This window comes from Crocodylus porosus, unplaced genomic scaffold (genome assembly GCF_001723895.1).
Source record: "Crocodylus porosus isolate Cpor-Errol unplaced genomic scaffold, CroPor_comp1, whole genome shotgun sequence".
NCBI lineage: Eukaryota > Metazoa > Chordata > Crocodylia > Crocodylidae > Crocodylus > Crocodylus porosus.
In genome coordinates, this window is record NW_017728906.1 from 42,035,448 (window position 1) to 42,052,861 (window position 17,414).

The following is a 17,414-nucleotide window of genomic DNA, read 5'->3' on the forward strand; positions in this document are numbered from 1 at the left end:
TTAAGCTTCTGTTTTGACATTATCAAGGGTCTACTTGGTAATGAGCAGGGATGCTGCTTTTCTCCAATTTAAAGAACACCTAATTTTCAGATAAAAAGGTAAAGCTATAGTGAAATAGCGCTAACCAAAACTGCATTAAGCAGGGGTTGCCTATAACCCCAGATCCACATTTTTCCATGATTTAAATGAAACACCACAAATATATAGAAAGACATATAGTGGTTTTTCATTTTAATCATAGAAGAACGTGGATTTGGGGTTACAGGCAACCCCTGCTTAATGCAGTTTTGGTTAGCGCTATTTCACTATAGCATTTATTTAAAATTGATACCTGATTTCACTGAGTGTTCAGCCAGTTTTGCTATAGTGCTCAGTGGAATCAGTGAGGTGTTGGGGCGGGTGGGGAGAAGCAGTGGTGGCAGTGAGTGGGAAGGTGGGCATGAGAGCGCGGGTGAGGAAGGGAGGGGAGAAGTGGTGGTGGCAAGTGTAGGGTCCACGCCTGGGGCCAGGGCCGGGGCCAGGGCCAGTGGGGGCTTGCACCCAGTACAGGACAGTAGGAGCAGCCGTGCCCGGGGCCATGCCAGCGGGGGTCCATGACCAGAGCAGGGTGGCAGAAGTGCCAGTGCCTGGGCTGGCATGTAGGGCTGGAGCAGCCAGTGGGCAGGCAGGGGTGGGGAGAGGCAGCAGTGGTGAGAAGCAGCAAGGCTGGTGGGGAAAGCATAAGCACAGGGCCCGGCCAGCAGGGCCTAGGGCAGGGCAGCAGGAGCACGGGTCTGGACTGGCACGTGGGGCTGGAGAGGCAGTGGCAGCCAATTATTTACATTCTATTTACATTCATTCCTATGAGGCAGTAGGTTTTGCTTGGTGCAGTTCTGCTTAATGCTCGGCTTTCCTGGAACCAAGCAAGAGCACTAAGCAGGGCTTGCCTGTCTTTTTTTTTATTTTTAAACTGAAAATTGAGAATTTTTTTTTTTAAATCAGAGAAAACCAGGATCCCTGATAATGAGATGAGTTTTGTTTTTTTTCCTTCTACTCCTTCAAATACTGAGGTTCCTGTGAGGCTCTAGCTCGAGAATTTACAAAACTAACGAGAAGGACTATGCTCTGCCATTATACCACTTTCTTTTCCTGAACGGGAGATGTTGCATTTTGAGCATAAACTCCTGATCAGACAGACTTTTCCATGGACTGTTTAGCTGGAGGAAAGGTATCTTGAGTAGAGGGCCCTCAGGCACTGCTTAGTTCTACAAAGCCCAAGGTTATTGAATATCAAATTTGTGTGTCGAGCTCTATTTTTCCAGGCCCCCTTTTTTTTTTTCTTTTTGGGAGGCAGGGGGCTGCAATAGCCAGATCCCCTACTTTGGAAAGCTATGAGAAGCTAAATGGCATCCATTTAACTCGGGGCTGGTCTTTAAAATGATGTAGGTAAACCATTGCAAAAGCTGCCTGGACACTTCCTAATCAAACTAAGCTATGGTGGAGCTTCAAAACATGAAATGAATGGGATGCGATAAACTCCAGCACATAGGTGCCAAATTATTTTTTTCTGGGGGGGGAGGGCAGCTCCAATATGATGGACATGTGGAAAGTTTTACATGTTTCAGGTGACAGGTCTCTTCCCGAGGGGAGCCAGGGCCCTTGGGCCTCCATGTACTTGGCTCCTCTGCTCCAGCATGTATCACACCAGAATTAATTGCTCCCTGGTCCCGGGGCCAGGACCACAGCATGCCGGGCTGGGTTGGATCAGTCCCAGCTAACAGGGTGCCTGGGGGTTCAGCTTGCCAGCCTGGGGCTGCTCCAACCTGGCTCAATTTTAATCTTAGGCTAAACAAAAAAGTGTCCCTTTTAAAATCCAAAACAAACGCCCGGTAGCTTTTAGCACTGGTTTACAAAGTGGTTATATCAAATCAGTACATTTTTCTCTTGCTGAAGAGAAAGTAGTAATACTGGGATAACCTGGATTAACTTCTTTTTTTTTTTCTTTTTTCTTTTCTTTCTTTCTTTCTTTTTAGGAGTTTTAAAATCTTGGCCCCAAGATTTTTAAAGACGGACTAACGATTGTATATGCCTAATTTGACACTCCATAAGGGATCCGATCTGTTTTCAGAATGTAAGGGGTTGCAGTTTCACAAATAATGTCTCTGTTAGGTCATTAGTAACACCGCAAATCACTAGTCATTATAGTCTTGGCTTCCATGGCATAAGTGTACACAGAAGCGTATTAGCCATGTAAATCAAGCTGTTTCAGCTAGGTCAGAGAATACCTTCCACAGAACTGATTTGGTACATCAGGGCACAAGGAAAGGAGCAACTGATCCAAGCAAAAGCAGTGACCTTTATACATAGTCTGGGAAATTAGATTTTTCATGATTAAGCCCCTGCTACCATATAAAACTAGAAGGGATCTCCTGGGTCACAGAGTAGTCTCCTACTGGATGACAGTGTCTACAGTAATCCCTCCTAAACTTATTATGACTTCACAATGCCTGACATCTCCTTCTCCATTTAGCTGATGCACCTTATTATGAAAGACTACACAGAAAAAAAATTTATGAGTATGTAGCTTTATATTAAATGAGAAGCTGATACTCTTGCATTAATTTGGTCTGAAGGAATGTACTGACAAGGCGCTGCTTGATTTTAATTAACATACTTTTCTCTCCAGCACAGTATATCTGGCATTTACCAGCCTCAGATGGAGTCTTCCAAGCTTTTTGTGCTATGTAGCTTAAATGGAGAAGGCTTACAGACCATTCTTTTTCTTTTCAGTGAAAAATGGGGGTAGGAAGGGAATATAGGTTAGGAGCAGATTGCAGAAGGCATTTAAAAAAAAAAAAAAACAACAAACTATTTCCAAAGGAAAGCTCTTTGCCAACTGTAATATATAATTATGTTACTGGTGGGTACTAGATTATAGAGTAGGTCAGTATTTAATCTTTCAATGCTTTTAGCTTGAAATCAAATTCAAAATTCAGACTTTAGGGAAAACGTGAGCTTGAACAAAACATAGCATAAATTTCAAGCGGTGTAGTACTTGTACCAGTCATGGTTTAGGGTCAAGCTGAGTTTTCATGAAGAAACTACATATAATTATGGGAACATATTGGGAAGATACAGAACAACATATCAGTGGGTGCATTAGTATTGAGAATTGGAGTAAAATGGAGTTAGATGAGATGGTAAGGCTTTTGCTGATGTTGCTATTCTGTTCTAGTTAGCTTATGCCTAAACACAACAGGATTTAAAAGCCAGGCATTTGCCTACTTGATGACAACCTTAATTATTCATACATTGCCCTTGTGTTAGGAAAAGGTGATGTGTAACTCCTGGGCCCTCTGTTGCTAAATAAGTATTTCAACTTTTCTTTTCTTTTTGAAATAAAACCCTCCTCATTTCGTTTCAAACTAGGAAGAGGGAACATAATAAAAATTGCAAAGTACAATTGACAAAACACGCTTAAATTTTACATATAACAATGAAGTGTCACTACAGCCAAGAGACAAAGGGCACTGACAGATGTGCAGCTGCCATTGTAATGCATGGTGCTTCAAAAGAAGCACCCTGAGTTACAGCAACCTCCCCCACCCCCAGACCCAACAGATCCCCACCACCCCAACTCAATCTGCACTGGAGCTCATCCACCTCATGGGTGTGTGGGATCTCCAGTCTACCTGCTCACCCGCTCCAGCATGGGCTGGGCAAACCCCAGACCAACTTCCCTCCCTTCCCTTCCATTCTGAAGACAGCACCAGGGGCTGGGCTGATGCTTCTGGCACAAACTAACAGAAGTTAAATGAAAGGCGCTCCATTTTTGAAGCGCCTTCATTTGAACCCTCAGGTAATGAGGGTTTGTGTGTCATGTAGTCGGGCACTTTTAAAGCACTCTACTACATCTATGTGCTTCTGTCACAGCTGTAGAGTGCTTTCAGGGGGACAATCACAAAACAAAACATCACTTTTGTCAGCACCCATAATGATCAGGACCCTCTGATGAACAGGACTTGAGCATCAGTCTTTTCCTACAGGTTAGTTTAAGCAGTCTTCCAATCAGCATGCTGCCTTCTGCTAATCCCTTTCAAAGGCATCCATCTGTCCATGCATTGTACAGGCAAGTTAAGCCATTTACCCCTGGTTGCGGAGTCTGCTATGCAGGCAGCACATTTAAACGTTACAAACAGAACTCTTTTGCACCTAGCCCTACAATGGCTTGCCTTTACTGCATAGAGTACCCTTTTCTACTTATGCTGTAGTGAAAAAATATCCCATGCATACAACCATACTCACAGCAGGTATATACAACAATTATTTTATTGATAACAGATCACATATGAACTTTGAGAAAAGAGTGAATATTAAAACATACCCAGCTCTAAAGTCTATTTTCTTTAGTAGAAAAATGTGAGCAACAGATAGAAAAAAAACCTATATACACAGTATATTATATCAATCACACAGTTCATTCATTTGGGATAAGTACTGTGGCACTGTACATGTGGTTCTATAAAACACATGCCATCTAAACAAACTGCTTTGAAAATGTTCCATAATGTTATCAGAATATAACATTTGATTATTGCAAAGAAAAATTCATAATGAACTACTCAAACCTATGCCATTTTCACATTAAAACCATTTACAGGTACCAAGTCATATGGCTGATTTTGCATTATACACGCTGGTATGGCACATAAAATTTGTATTTTCACATGCTTCACTCCCTCAAGACAAAATTAGGATTTGTTTCAGTTCTTACAGCTTATGACCTAGCTGAGGACAGTTTCTTGGTACTGCTCAGTACATGGAAATGTGTGGCCTTGTAATCAATATTTCTCTATAGAACAATGAACAGTACAGTATTCCCATATAGTCCATCTTGCACATTCTGAAAGTGAAATGACACTTAAGCATAGAGTCCAGGATCAAATGCATCTGTTCCAGGATCAAATGCATCTTTCCTAAAAAAAAAAACACCTTCTTAATAAGCCGTCTTCTTTAACAGTGCTCATTTAAAAGTGAACATTAGGTTTTTAGACAACTTCTTACCACAGAGGCTTTAAAAAGGGTGTAATTCCAGTAGTCTGAAACAAGATGTTTGTCCCACTGCATCTGAAGAGATCAGAAGGCAGAACAACACTTAAAAACTTGATATAGCATACTGAAAAATTCAGGTACCATTTAAATGCTGTCGAATTTTACAACATGCCTGGGAGGCAGGTTAAATGTATTTATATCCATTATCAAGGTGGAAAGACACACACAAGACTGCCTAAGACCAAAGTGGCAGACTTGATACTTCTATTCAGGAGTCCCTGGTGCTTGCTCCTGCACCCAGTCTGAGATTAGGCATGGTACCTTTTGTAAAAGGTAACTTTTAAATTTCTGGAATTAAAGTTTATCTGCAGATTTTGCAGGCAAGCAGCTTACTGTACAAATTCCAGGACAATCTCCAAAGTTCAGCAGCCTCCCAACACTTAGTAAAGATACAGAATTTGCTTTTTTAAGTCTCACTTAGCAACATGACAGTCGAGCTATTCCCACTTTGCTTAGCCAGCTGCAGTACAGTCTGAAACTGGAGGCCTTTCACATCAACAAGGGCCCCATGTTTTAGTAGGATCTCAACTGCTTTCGCATGCCCACCTCTTGCTGCCAGGTGAAGAGCTGTCAACCCTTCTTCATCAGAATCATTTAAGTTTCCTAAGCTGACAAGCTCCTCTACTACTTCAGAGTGTCCATGTTCAGCAGCAAGGTGTAGTGCTGATCTGTTTGCAGGGCCTTTGGCCAGAACATTAGCCTTTTCATCTATCAACAGTCTAGTTGTGGCTAGATGTCCACTGCGGGCTGCTAAATGAAATGCAGTATATCCTTCTGCTGTAACAGCCTCAATTTCTGCACCACGATTGAGAAGCAGCCTGGAAGTGCTGGTATGGCCCGTTTCAGCAGCTACATGGAGAGCAGTTTGCAGAAACGTGTTCTGGATGTTAACATCTGACTGCAGTTCGATAAGAATGCGGGCCACTCTGTAGTGCCCTCTTTGCGCTGCCAGGTGCAGAGGAGTCCTCCCATCCACTGTCTGTGCATTCACATCTGCATCCGAATGTTTTGCCAAAAGCTTGACAATGGAGAGATGACCTTGCCACGCAGCATAGTGCAATGGCAGCCAGCCATCCTTTCCCTTGATATCTACATTCACGCCTCTTCTCAAGAGGATACGCACTATGTTTTCTTGGCCATGCTGGCAGGCTATGTGAATGGGGGCTCTTCCTTCAAAATCTACTTCATTCAGCAGGGCATTCTTGTCAAGCAGCATTCTGGTGCTGACATCATCCCCGTTCTGTGCTGCAAAGTGAAGAGCTGTCCACTGATCCTCATCTTTGGCATTCACATTGATTTTCCTTGCCAGAATAAGCTCCGCAATGCTTCGAACCTTCTTCTCTATAGCCACGTGCAAGGGGGTAGACCCTTTCTTATTGGTGAGATTAGGGTTAGCATTATAAAGGAGCAGCCACTTGACACACTCTTCTTGACCTGCTTCAACAGCCAAGTGCAAGAGGCTGGAGTTTCCATCTAAAACAAGATCAACATCTTGAGGCTGGAGAATCTTCATTAGCTTGCCTGTGTCTCCAGCTAGAATTGCTTCAGCCAATTTTCTCTTTTGAATATCTGTCATGTCGATATCTGGATGGAGAAAGACAGTATAAAAATCCTGTTCGAGCCAAGAACTATATTTACTATACTTAGGTGTTTCAGTTATTAATACAGAGGTGCAATTCTCCCTCCAATTAACACTTATGTTTTAAACCAGTGGTCTCCAAAGTGGGGTGCAAGATGATCCATTGGGGTGCGGGAAGAAAATATTAGAACTTCTATTTATATTTAAATAAATATACATATATTGGGGGTGCGTGCTCAAAAATTTTTTACTGATAGGGGTGCGCGATCAAAAAACTTTGGAGACCACTGCTTTAAACCTCACTTCCCTATAGTATGTGGATGACAGTTTAAAAGTCAGACTTGAAACACGCTGTTCCTGGCCTTTCACTCATGAAAGCAGGAATGGAAGCATGGTGGGATAATAAAATGCAGCCTCTGATCTTCCCCTGATGCTGCAGTGAACATCACCTCATTTAATCCAACACTGAAATACCAATCTCAGTAGCATCAAGTGGAAGTGGGAGGCTACTAACCATTTAACAAAAAAAGAAAAAAAACCCAGAAAAAAAGAAAGAAAGAAACTCAGATTTTCAGAAACTGTGCTTACAGTTGGGTCCTTAAACACCTCAAAAGATTAATTCAAGGTACAGTAATGGGCTACAAGGATGTTTAGTAGGGCTGTGCAAAGCTTCAGTGGCTGATTCAATTAGGTGGAGATTTGGCCCAATTCGGTGGCTGAATCTCCAAATCTGAATTGAATCAGGAAACCCTTTAATCTCTCTGAACAGAATCAGAACCCTCCAATTGATCTGGAGAGATTCGGAAAATTTGGAGATTCAGACACAGACAGCTTTAAATGTTTTTTCTATATACCTCAAGGTACCAGGTGGCTTGTGAATGCTGAGGTGGATGGAGCATCACAAGTGAGCATGGGGGGCGGGTCCTCGGCGTGCTTGGCAGCAGACCTGGAAGTAGACCAGAAGCACTTCCAATACACTTCCAGGTCTGCCACCAAGCACACGGTGGGGCCCCCCGCGCTCCTGAGGGACACCGCATTTGCCCCAGCATTACAGCATTCACAAGCCATGCCTGGTACCTCACAGTATGCAGAAAAAACGTCTAGGCCAAATCGCCGATTCTTGGAATCGGCATTGAATATTTGGATTTGGCCAAACTGAATCGGGACAGTGATTCGAATCAAAATCGCATTCCCCCAATTCAGGCCAAATCTGAATCCAAATTGAATACAGCCTGTTTCACACACCCCTAATATTTAGGGGAGTGGAAAAAAATTTACTCAATGGCTGGAGATTGACTTGTTTATTTTGCAAAACAAAGGCTAACATAGGAGACAGTTACTAATTTGTAAGGTCAATGTCAGAAATATTGTTCTTTTATTTAAGTTAAAGAACAATGCTGGCACAAGACCTAGATACAAACAATGTGGGCTACAAACTGGTCACAAAACAAACTCAGATTGGAAATTAAGAGAGTAAAGTTTTGGTGTTCTAAATAAAACAGTTGTCAAGGAACTTTAATTGCTTTCAAGACAGAAGGGACAGTAAAACAGGACAGAGGCACTGCTGCAGAAATAAATCAAGAGTGGTATGTAGAACTGAATTTAATATCATGAGGAAGGGTTGAAATCTCCATCTCCATGAAGATGGGCTTCTGCTGGTCACCTGTAGTGGCCAGGAAGAATTTCTCTTTCCCCACCAAGAATGCATTATTGTTTAGCTTCTGTTTTCACCAGCATTCACATTACCACCACCGCCTTCCTTTGAAGCACTGGACATTGACCGCAGGCAGGGTACAAGAGTGCATCTCCTCATGCAATTAGGATCAAACCAACTGCCGGGTCTGTGGTCACCAATAAGTTTTTCCTTTGCCAAATCTGATTTGGGAGACCTTTTTTTGCCTTCTGTAGGAGGCAGCCATGGTCTTTTTCCTAACAAGTTTCCTATCACTGAAGTGGTAAAAGAGTTAGTGGCACCCTTGCTCTTTACCTGCAGCTTGTTGTAGGTTTCTGAAGAAGGGTGCAATAGGAGCTGGAAGGGATGTGGATGTTCTTGTGGAATCTCTCCAACAAAGTTCCTTCCGAATACAGGGAGTGGACTTTCGGGTCTGGGAGGCCTTTCCTGGTGTCACTTGATTTTATTTTCCAATGATAAGTAATAACCCCAAATCTATTAAATTCTATTTAAGTACCCAAATTTAGGCATCTGTTTTAGAAAACTGTCAACTTTGTTTCAAAGTTCCATGCTGCTTTCCAATTTCAGCTTTAGGATTTCCTGAGCATCTAGGTGAATAAAATAACAGTGCTAAGGCTATAACAGAGTTGGTGCAAGGATTTGTGGACTGATTTGTAAAACAGCATTCCCCAACCTTTCTCCATGAATACAGTTGCCAAGGCTCACCATTTCCAGAGTTCTCTCTCTCAAAGGACAAAGACAGGGAACCTCGAGACGAAAAGGCTGAATCCACAGAAGAAATTCCTGAAAGTCTCTTGTCACTGGAAGCAAGTTTGGACTCAGAAGAGCTACGGCTCAGCTCCTCAGGGCCTTCAACTGTCTGCGAAATTCCCAAATCCAGCTGGGACAACAATTCCGAAAGGCTGTAATCCTTAGCCGACACCGGAGCGGATGCTCGTTTTGCTTGGGATACTGTGTGCCTTCCCTTCAAAAAAACAAAAAAAACCAAAAAAACAAAAAACAAAAAAAACAAAAAAACCACTGACTTTTAGAAATGTTTGGCTCCCCATTTGGGGGTGGGAGAAGGGGGAGGACTGGTAGAATAAAATCCAGATTTAAGCTCTATGCTTAAATAAAAAAACAAGATTGTACCCAGAAGAGGACAGATACAGGATGCAGTACGTGTAGGAAGCACTCAATTCAGTTGCTTCCTCCCTTCCTGTCACTTCTAATATCAGACCTTTCCCGCTTCAGGGAGTTCACTCTCATGACCTGGACTTCCTCAGCACCTACTGTGTTTTGGTGCTGTAACCACCTGTTCTCTGTCCTGCATGACACAGACTGCAGGAAAGGCCAACATGGAGAAGATACCCACTGAGAGTTTTTCTTTCCTAATCTGGCTTTCTAACATCTTTCTGAAGCAATTCTAGTATTCGCTTCTCCCCCATTCCAGCTCCATCACGTCATATCACAGAGTTTTTAGCTTTCACTGCAGTGCATAATTTTGCCCCTCCCAAAGCAACCCACCCTGCCTTGCTTCTAATCACAGAAACACCCAACTCCAAAACCCCGTGGCTGTTATCTCCCCATAGCAATTGTTTGAAAATAAGGTTGAAATACATTCACTGAAAAACACTTTTGCCTGAAAGACAGTGCTGAGAAAACAGCTTGGAAGAGTGATTAGTAATTATAACAGGGTATGTAAATCAAGAGATCCTTGTACATAAAAATCTGCATGAAAGGGAAAAGTAAGTTACCTCAGAACATAGTTCTTGGGAACGCTTGGTGTCCAGGTCCTGGGTTACAGTTTCCTTTGTTTCATCTTCTGGTTTTTCATACAAGTCCTCTGTTTCTGAAGTGATTTCTTTAAAGATGCAAAAAAGCCTTTTAATAGCAGTTTGAGATTAACATAACTTCATAAGAGCAGCAGCAGAGATAAGGTTTTATTCTACCCAAAGAACACATATCCTGAGATCTTTTCTATGTTGTCTGCTATCAGATATTCTGTCCCCTCCTGTGTAGATGTGAGAGCATAACTAAGCCTTCATAGACACCAAATCATGCATCTGTCTGAATGCCAATGACCAACTATGGACACCCTTTTGCAAGAAAATGAAATAGGTAAAACAAGATGCTGGACCCCAAGCCAACAAGATGCATAATGGTAACAAGTTTGTCACTACTGCTTGATCAGATTTAAGTACGACTAAGAGGTGGAATACTCCTTGGCTTCAGTTAACCAATCCCCTATAGTACAGGTAGGTGTAGGTGTGTGGAGGGGTGGGGAAAGGAGGAAAATTAATTCACTCATTCATGCAATTAGCATTAAACAATCTGAGGACAATTATGATATTCTCTTGTGCATCTACTATTTGGAGCACTTTCAAATTTTGTTTGGGAAAAGCTGAAGACTAAGATCAGGGTTGTGTCATTACTGCCAGAAAGAATGAAAGATGAATCGGTTGTATTAAAAAAACCCAATCTCTTTGTTGAACAGCAGCAAATCAACAGGAAAGCAGGGTGTCCAACACTCCCCGACACCATGCCAAATCCTGCCTTGGCCAGGATGTTTTTCGGAAGTGAACCTACTTGCACTCCTCCTAGACAACGCATCTGGGGATTAGCCAGTTCAGTACAGCTCTGACTTCTAAAATGTTTACATGACATTTTATCATGGTCAGACCTGCCTCCATATAATCCCTTCCTCCACATGTGAATATTGCCTGTATAGCTTCTTTACTACACAACATACTATTTTCTCACTATTGCCTGTGGGATTTAACCCAGGTATTAATATAGTCCTGAGCAATGAAGTGACTCACAAGAGAAATGGGCAGCTAGATTACCAGAAAAATCTTACCTTGAAATGTTGGCCGCTTACTAGGATCATCTTGCCAACACTTTTGCATCAGTCTAATCAAGTTATTACATGAGCGAGGTCTGGATTTGGAAACAGTAGGTAGTTCTGGGCGGTGGCCTTGAACTACTTTGACCATAATATGCAAGATGTTGTTTTCTTCTGCAGATTAAAAGGATATAAATGGACACATCTTAATAAAATGACAGTATTAACATTTTAATTTCTTTAGCACAAGTTCAATTTATTCACTGGAAATTTGGCTTTCATTTGGCTTGCTGTTGTAAGTTCTAGAACAAAATGTTTTGACCTTGGGGTAGTGAACCAGTGGAGTGGGTTGCCTACAGAAGCGGGAGAATTTCCATCATTAGAAGATTTTAAGAACAAGCTAGATCTGCCAGGAATGGCTTAGGTATAGTTGATCTTGTGTTACAGCCAAGGGATGGATTAGAGGATTAGAGGTGTTTACTTGCAGCCCTATTTTCTATGATTCTTCAGGTCTGAAACATATTTCTAAGACAGTATGAAAAATGTGTATTTTAACTTCAGGAATGACACACAAAATACCCAGCGACATTAGTTGTTTTTTTTTAACACCAGTTAAATGTCAGTGGATAAGGGCACCTTACAAAACTTGAGTTAGAGAGAAATACAGTTCTGGGTTACTGTTGCTGGGACTCTTATCTCTCTCTCACACTGGGTGTATAGCACTGGATGTATAGCATGCATTAATGCACTATTGCTACTGCACATTAAGTTTAATACCTCTAATATGAGGTACTAACTAAATGCGCAGTAACCAGCGCTACTGTACAGTAGGAAAGGTGCATGGTCTTTTTGTAAAGATTAATGCACAGTAGAATAATTCTACTGCATATTAGTGTGGCTTTTGCCCCGACACACTAAGGCACAATAGAACTAGTCTACTGCGCATTAGGCATCTCATGTAGACACGCCCACTGTCTACATAAAATTTTTATATAAAGCGAAAGCAGCACTAGAGAATAGCCATAGAACAACAAACTCGAGAACTGTGGTAACAAAGGGGGACAGGATCTAGCACTTGATAAAAAATAGATGGTTGGTGGAGCGTCAATTATACAGGATGATTTTTTTAGACATTTGAGGGGACAGCCATGAGTAAGCTGATCTTATTTATAAATGTAGTACATTCATCATGTGCTAGATACCAGACAACTTTTTAAAAGCAGACCTGCATCCAGGGTCTACAACTGCAGAGAGGCTTTTTAGTATACAGTTTCTGTAGACACAGTTTGACAGGTGACTCTGCAGTTTGCCATTTTTTAGGGGCTACCAGAGGATGCATTTTGAATTCTCACTGAGCTACGCAATGACTTTAGACAGGCACGGAAAACTTGCATCAATACCAAATCCTCTGTAGATGGAGGATAGTTAATGGTCTTATGGTTACATTTCCAAAATATTAAAAGATGTAGGACTACTTTCAAAGCATGACTGAAATATATAAAGTCCAAACCATAATAACGGGATCAGCAGCACACATGCTCTAGAAACTGAAAAGGCAGAAGTTGCCCGAGACAATCATGTTTGAGTATGGGTTATGAACCTGGCAATGGGTTTAAGAATTATGTTTTTTGTTGCACACATCCAAAATCTGAACCTTCTGAATAAAACCACATTGGCTTACCTGCAAAAGGCTTCTTTTGTGTAAGAACTCCCCAAACCACGATGGAAAAACTGTCAAAAAACAACACGTGCATCTTTATATAAGATTAAAAGAAAACACCTCCCACCCAAAAAATATCAATCAAAACTACTGAAAATAACCCAAGATGCAAATCACTGAAGTAGAGTACACGTAATAGGTAAATGACTATATATAATGAGATGGTTTGGGGCCTAGCCTATGGATACATGTTTTAATAGCAGTTAACGTGAAAAACACAGGTTTTACAGGAAGGTATTTAACTGTTCATACAGAATGTTAGAATTGTTTTCATTGAAAACTCAGTCACTAACTCAGTGCAGTAGGGAATTATTGGACAAATTTTGTAAAATTCAAAAACCAAAAACTAAAGCCAGCCCACAGTTTAGTCTCGTCTGTTTAGAACTTAATTTTCCTAATAAAAGTAAACAGAAGCTGGTACTAAAGGATGAAATCCAGGCACCAGTGGAGTCAGTGGCAAAATGCTCACTCACTTGTAATAAGCTCAAGATATGGCTTTGACTGAGTCTAAAAAGCATATAGAAAGGTACTCCTAGGCTCGTTCCTTTAAAAACAAATAAATAAATGCAATTAAAGAAACCTGTTAAATCACAGGTTCTAAAGGGGTTTCCACAATACTAAAAACACAGGATCTAACACCTTTATTATTTTAGGTTCTTGTCTTGACTTATAATGATACACATTCATGTAAAATGTGCAATTTGTTAACAATACTACTCAAAAGAAAAAGAATCTTAAAAACAAGTAAAGTACCAAAGCTTCAATTCTGCATAGGCTTCACTCGAATTGGAGCACATTCATAAGCCTGTCTGTGTCAAAGCCTGGACCACTCTCCCCCCTTCCCCCCCCCCCAATTCTCTTTGAAATTGAACAAGACACCAAAGAGCTCAGCTCTACCATTCTGTATCCTTTAAACAAGCTTTCAGATCTATGCCCAGATGACTGACCTGTACACATCGTGTTTTGTGTCAAAGCATCGGTTCTTCTCCTTTATACGCTCTGGAGGCAGATATGCTATAGTGCCACATAAACCATCTACGCTGAGATCATGGGAATGTGAGAGGCCATTGCATTTTGCTAGTCCAAAATCAGAAATCTGCAGGGAATAGAACACAAACATGCCCAACAATAAGATTCCAGATTATTTTACCTAAAAAAGGCTAATGCCTCCTCCCCTCTCAACTACAGTATGAGTTTTCTTGTCACAGCCTTTAAATTAAAGCAAATTGCCATTTGGAAATACTTTGCTACTAAAACCTGTAAAAACGATGATACGACAGAGTTATATTTATTCTTTTCTAGGTAGGCTATTAGTAAAGTTAGTAGTTGCTTCATGAAGATTAAATGAATCTTATTAACTCAAAAAAGAGACGCTTTATTTTTAGTTAGCTCATACAATTAGCATGTATTTATGACATGTTGGGACAATTTCACATGATTAGTCACATCTGGACAATGCAGTCTGCATATTAGTGCTATGGTCACTCTTTTCCCCTTCAAGTAGGAAACAACTGGAAAGTGTTCTGCATGCTTCAGAGTCCTGTTTCTCAGCTTGGAGCAAGCCAAGTCACAAAACCTGTGCAGAGAATGCAGAACCCACCCCCCCACAAAACCTCTCCGCCTTATCACATAGTACAAATTTCAGTAACCACGTATCTATGGGTCAAACATTAACAGCATCTGGAGACAGGCAAGAAACATTAAAAATAGCAGGGAACCCTTTTTGGCAGCCAATGCATACAGCAAGTTGGTGCAGCAACGCAGTGAATCCGGCTGAAAGGAACAAAAACAAGTGATGGCAAGTTCTCTTTTAAAAGGAAACGCCTCCAGTTTAATCTGAAGTGTCAAACAAATATGCATTCATTTGCCCTCTAAAGCACAGCACAGTCAGAAAGCAAACAGAGAGAGAAAGCATGTTTCTTGTGGTACTTTAATATTTTCCCAGCTGTTCTAGAAAGCTCAAAAATGTAGGTCCCCCACTGCTTTTAGGTAGACACACCACAAGGTGAACCCCACACCCTCTCCAAGCGTCATTCTGATCCCCTTCCTTGACCAAATCTGTGGCTCTGCTTTCTGATCCCTGCTCAAATGCTGTGATCCCTGTTCTCTCCCTGATCTGCCGCATGCCACATACATGCAGCCTGTGTCACTTGTGGCACACGTGCCATGGGTTGACCACCTCTGTTCTAAAATATAATGTAGTACATTCATCATGTGCTAGATACCAGGACAGGGAACAGGAGAAGATTTTTCAAGAGACCCTAAATGATTTTCATTGGTGCTTTGGAAATATTTTGTCCACCTACACAACATTCCCCTTCACGCAAAAGGCACCACATCTTCTGGTGACTCTTTCATCTAGCACCTTTTGTTCTTTGTAGCATCTCCCTTGGAAAAAGTTTCAGGTGTACCTCAAATCAATAGGTCATATTATATTTATAAAAATTCTCTGAGATTCTGACTTTACAGCAGGTTTTATGGTTTCTCCCCAGTAAAAGTCTCAGAAGTCTAACAAAGTCTTTTAGATTCTAAACAGAAATTTCCCTCTAGACACAAGGAATCAGACACTCTCACTCCAAAACTGTCTGGAAACATCGTTGCTAGAGCGAACAACTGCCATCATAATCCACCATAAGATCTAGCACAGCAGTGGAGTGTTCCAGGAAGGAGGGAAGAGATGTAGACCAGCAGGCACATACTTGTCAGGGTCTGATTTTCAAAAGGTGCTAGGCACCTGCAGCACCCCGAATTGCAGGATTCAGGGATGCTCAGTGCTTCTGTGCATGCTTGCAAAATAAATACACCCTTCGATTCTTCTTTAAAGCAATCCAGCTATCGCAAGTCTGAACAGAATACCCTTGGGAGAGCTCTGGTACTGGGTGACATATTGAAAAGTAGTTAACTGTTCATGTCTGAAGTGAGCTGTATGGCAGATGAGCATTTTAAAGCTGTAAAGCAGAGGTGTAAAACTCATCCAGCCCCATTGGCTGGATCAGCCCCACAGACCGGCCTCATGCACCAGAACCAGCACGCAAGGTCGGGCTGGTGCAGGCACTTCATGCAGTGCATGCCCTGGAAAAGCCCCACATCATATATGGTGCATGCCAACTCCCATTCAGGGCTTGGGGATGGAGCTGGCATGGGGTACATGTTGCATGCAGCACCCATCCTGGACTGGCCTTATGCACTGGGTCCAGCATGCAGGGCTGGTCTGTGAGCCCAATCTGGTCCAGCCCCGAGGCCAGCAGCGTGTTCCCTGGACCAGCCCCCTGTGCCGAGTGCATCACCCAGAGTGCCAGGTCTAATTCAGTGCACTGCATAGTATGCCCCAGACTGGCTCCATGAACATTTTGCAGTGCAGGGGACCAGAGCCAGTGCATGCCCCCTGTAGCATTTAGGGGTGGTCCAAAACTGGCAAGCCAGATTGTAAAGCTACACAGACCAGATATGGGCCATAACTTTGACACCCCTGCTGTAAAAGTAATGAACTGGCTAAACAAGTGCAAGACTTTGAATCATTTAGTTTTAGTTCAGTTGGAGGGGAAAATACAAACAGCACTCATGCATGAACTTTGGTGCTCAGAAGGGGAGCTTGCTAAAAAAGGGCAAGCTTCACCCTTTCTGTACAGATCCTTGGGACAGCCAAGGCAGAGGGAGCAACTCAAAAATCTACAAGCAAGATTAAAGGTTACTCTTTGAACTTACAAAAGCAAAGAAACAACCAACACTGGAACAGGACAGTGCACTCTGGTGCATGTGTTGTAAATACATACACTGGCATACCTTACAGAGACAATACAAAGGGATCACATTTGTGTGGACTAAAAAGAATTTAACTGCAAAGTTGCCTGGTGTGTGCCAACGTATCACATATGGCACTGAAAATTAAGGTACTGTACCTACGCGGCATATTCTGGAGTGAGCTTTTTTCAGGTTCAAATCAGACCTTCGAAGTAAATCAGACTACTGAGCTTAATAGGAGTCATACAAGTGGGAAAATGTAGCCCTTTAAAGCTTTTTGACTTTCATTAACTGTTTCCACACACATTTTGTAATCTATCTTTTGTTTTGTACACACTGAGGCAAGTTTGCATGTGTTCTTAGAAAGGATCTCTTCTAAATAACAAAAGCACAGAGACATCTGAAGACTCTCAAAAGTATTTGCAGATTGCACCATTGTTAGAGTAATTCTTATTCCTCCTAAGTTATTTCACCGGGCTTTCATCTCCAAGTGATTCATAAGAAGTCCATAATATAAAGCACAGGTAAAATGTAGCTACAACTGAGGCAGAGAGGATAGATTCCTGCATAGTGGGAGATGATGATCGGGGGGGGGGGAGAACGTGGCCTAGTTCCTGTATGGAGGCCCAGGATTCTTCTTATTTAGATGGCTAATAACATCTTGGCTTTTAAATTTCATGCCAGAAGAGCTATATGAACCATTATGCATGCAGTATTTATAAAACATTGTTTTGCACCAATATTACAACAGCATTTACTCCTGAAG

General features: G+C 41.8%; 1 protein-coding gene across 2 annotated transcripts in view; it reads right to left on the minus strand.

The window, feature by feature from the left end:
• Window positions 1-4,282: 4,282 nt before the first annotated feature.
• RIPK4 (receptor interacting serine/threonine kinase 4) overlaps window positions 4,283-17,414 on the minus strand; it is a 31,058-nt gene continuing 17,926 nt past the window's right edge. For both annotated transcript variants that reach the window (XM_019528973.1, XM_019528974.1), the window contains exons 3-8: window positions 13,855-14,003; window positions 12,869-12,918; window positions 11,203-11,361; window positions 10,100-10,206; window positions 9,069-9,327; window positions 4,283-6,675 (exon numbers count right to left, since the gene is read on the minus strand). In XM_019528973.1, the coding sequence (XP_019384518.1) occupies window positions 5,498-6,675; window positions 9,069-9,327; window positions 10,100-10,206; window positions 11,203-11,361; window positions 12,869-12,918; window positions 13,855-14,003 (1,902 nt within the window). In that variant the 3' untranslated portion in view covers window positions 4,283-5,497. The remainder of the gene's footprint in view (window positions 6,676-9,068; window positions 9,328-10,099; window positions 10,207-11,202; window positions 11,362-12,868; window positions 12,919-13,854; window positions 14,004-17,414) is intronic.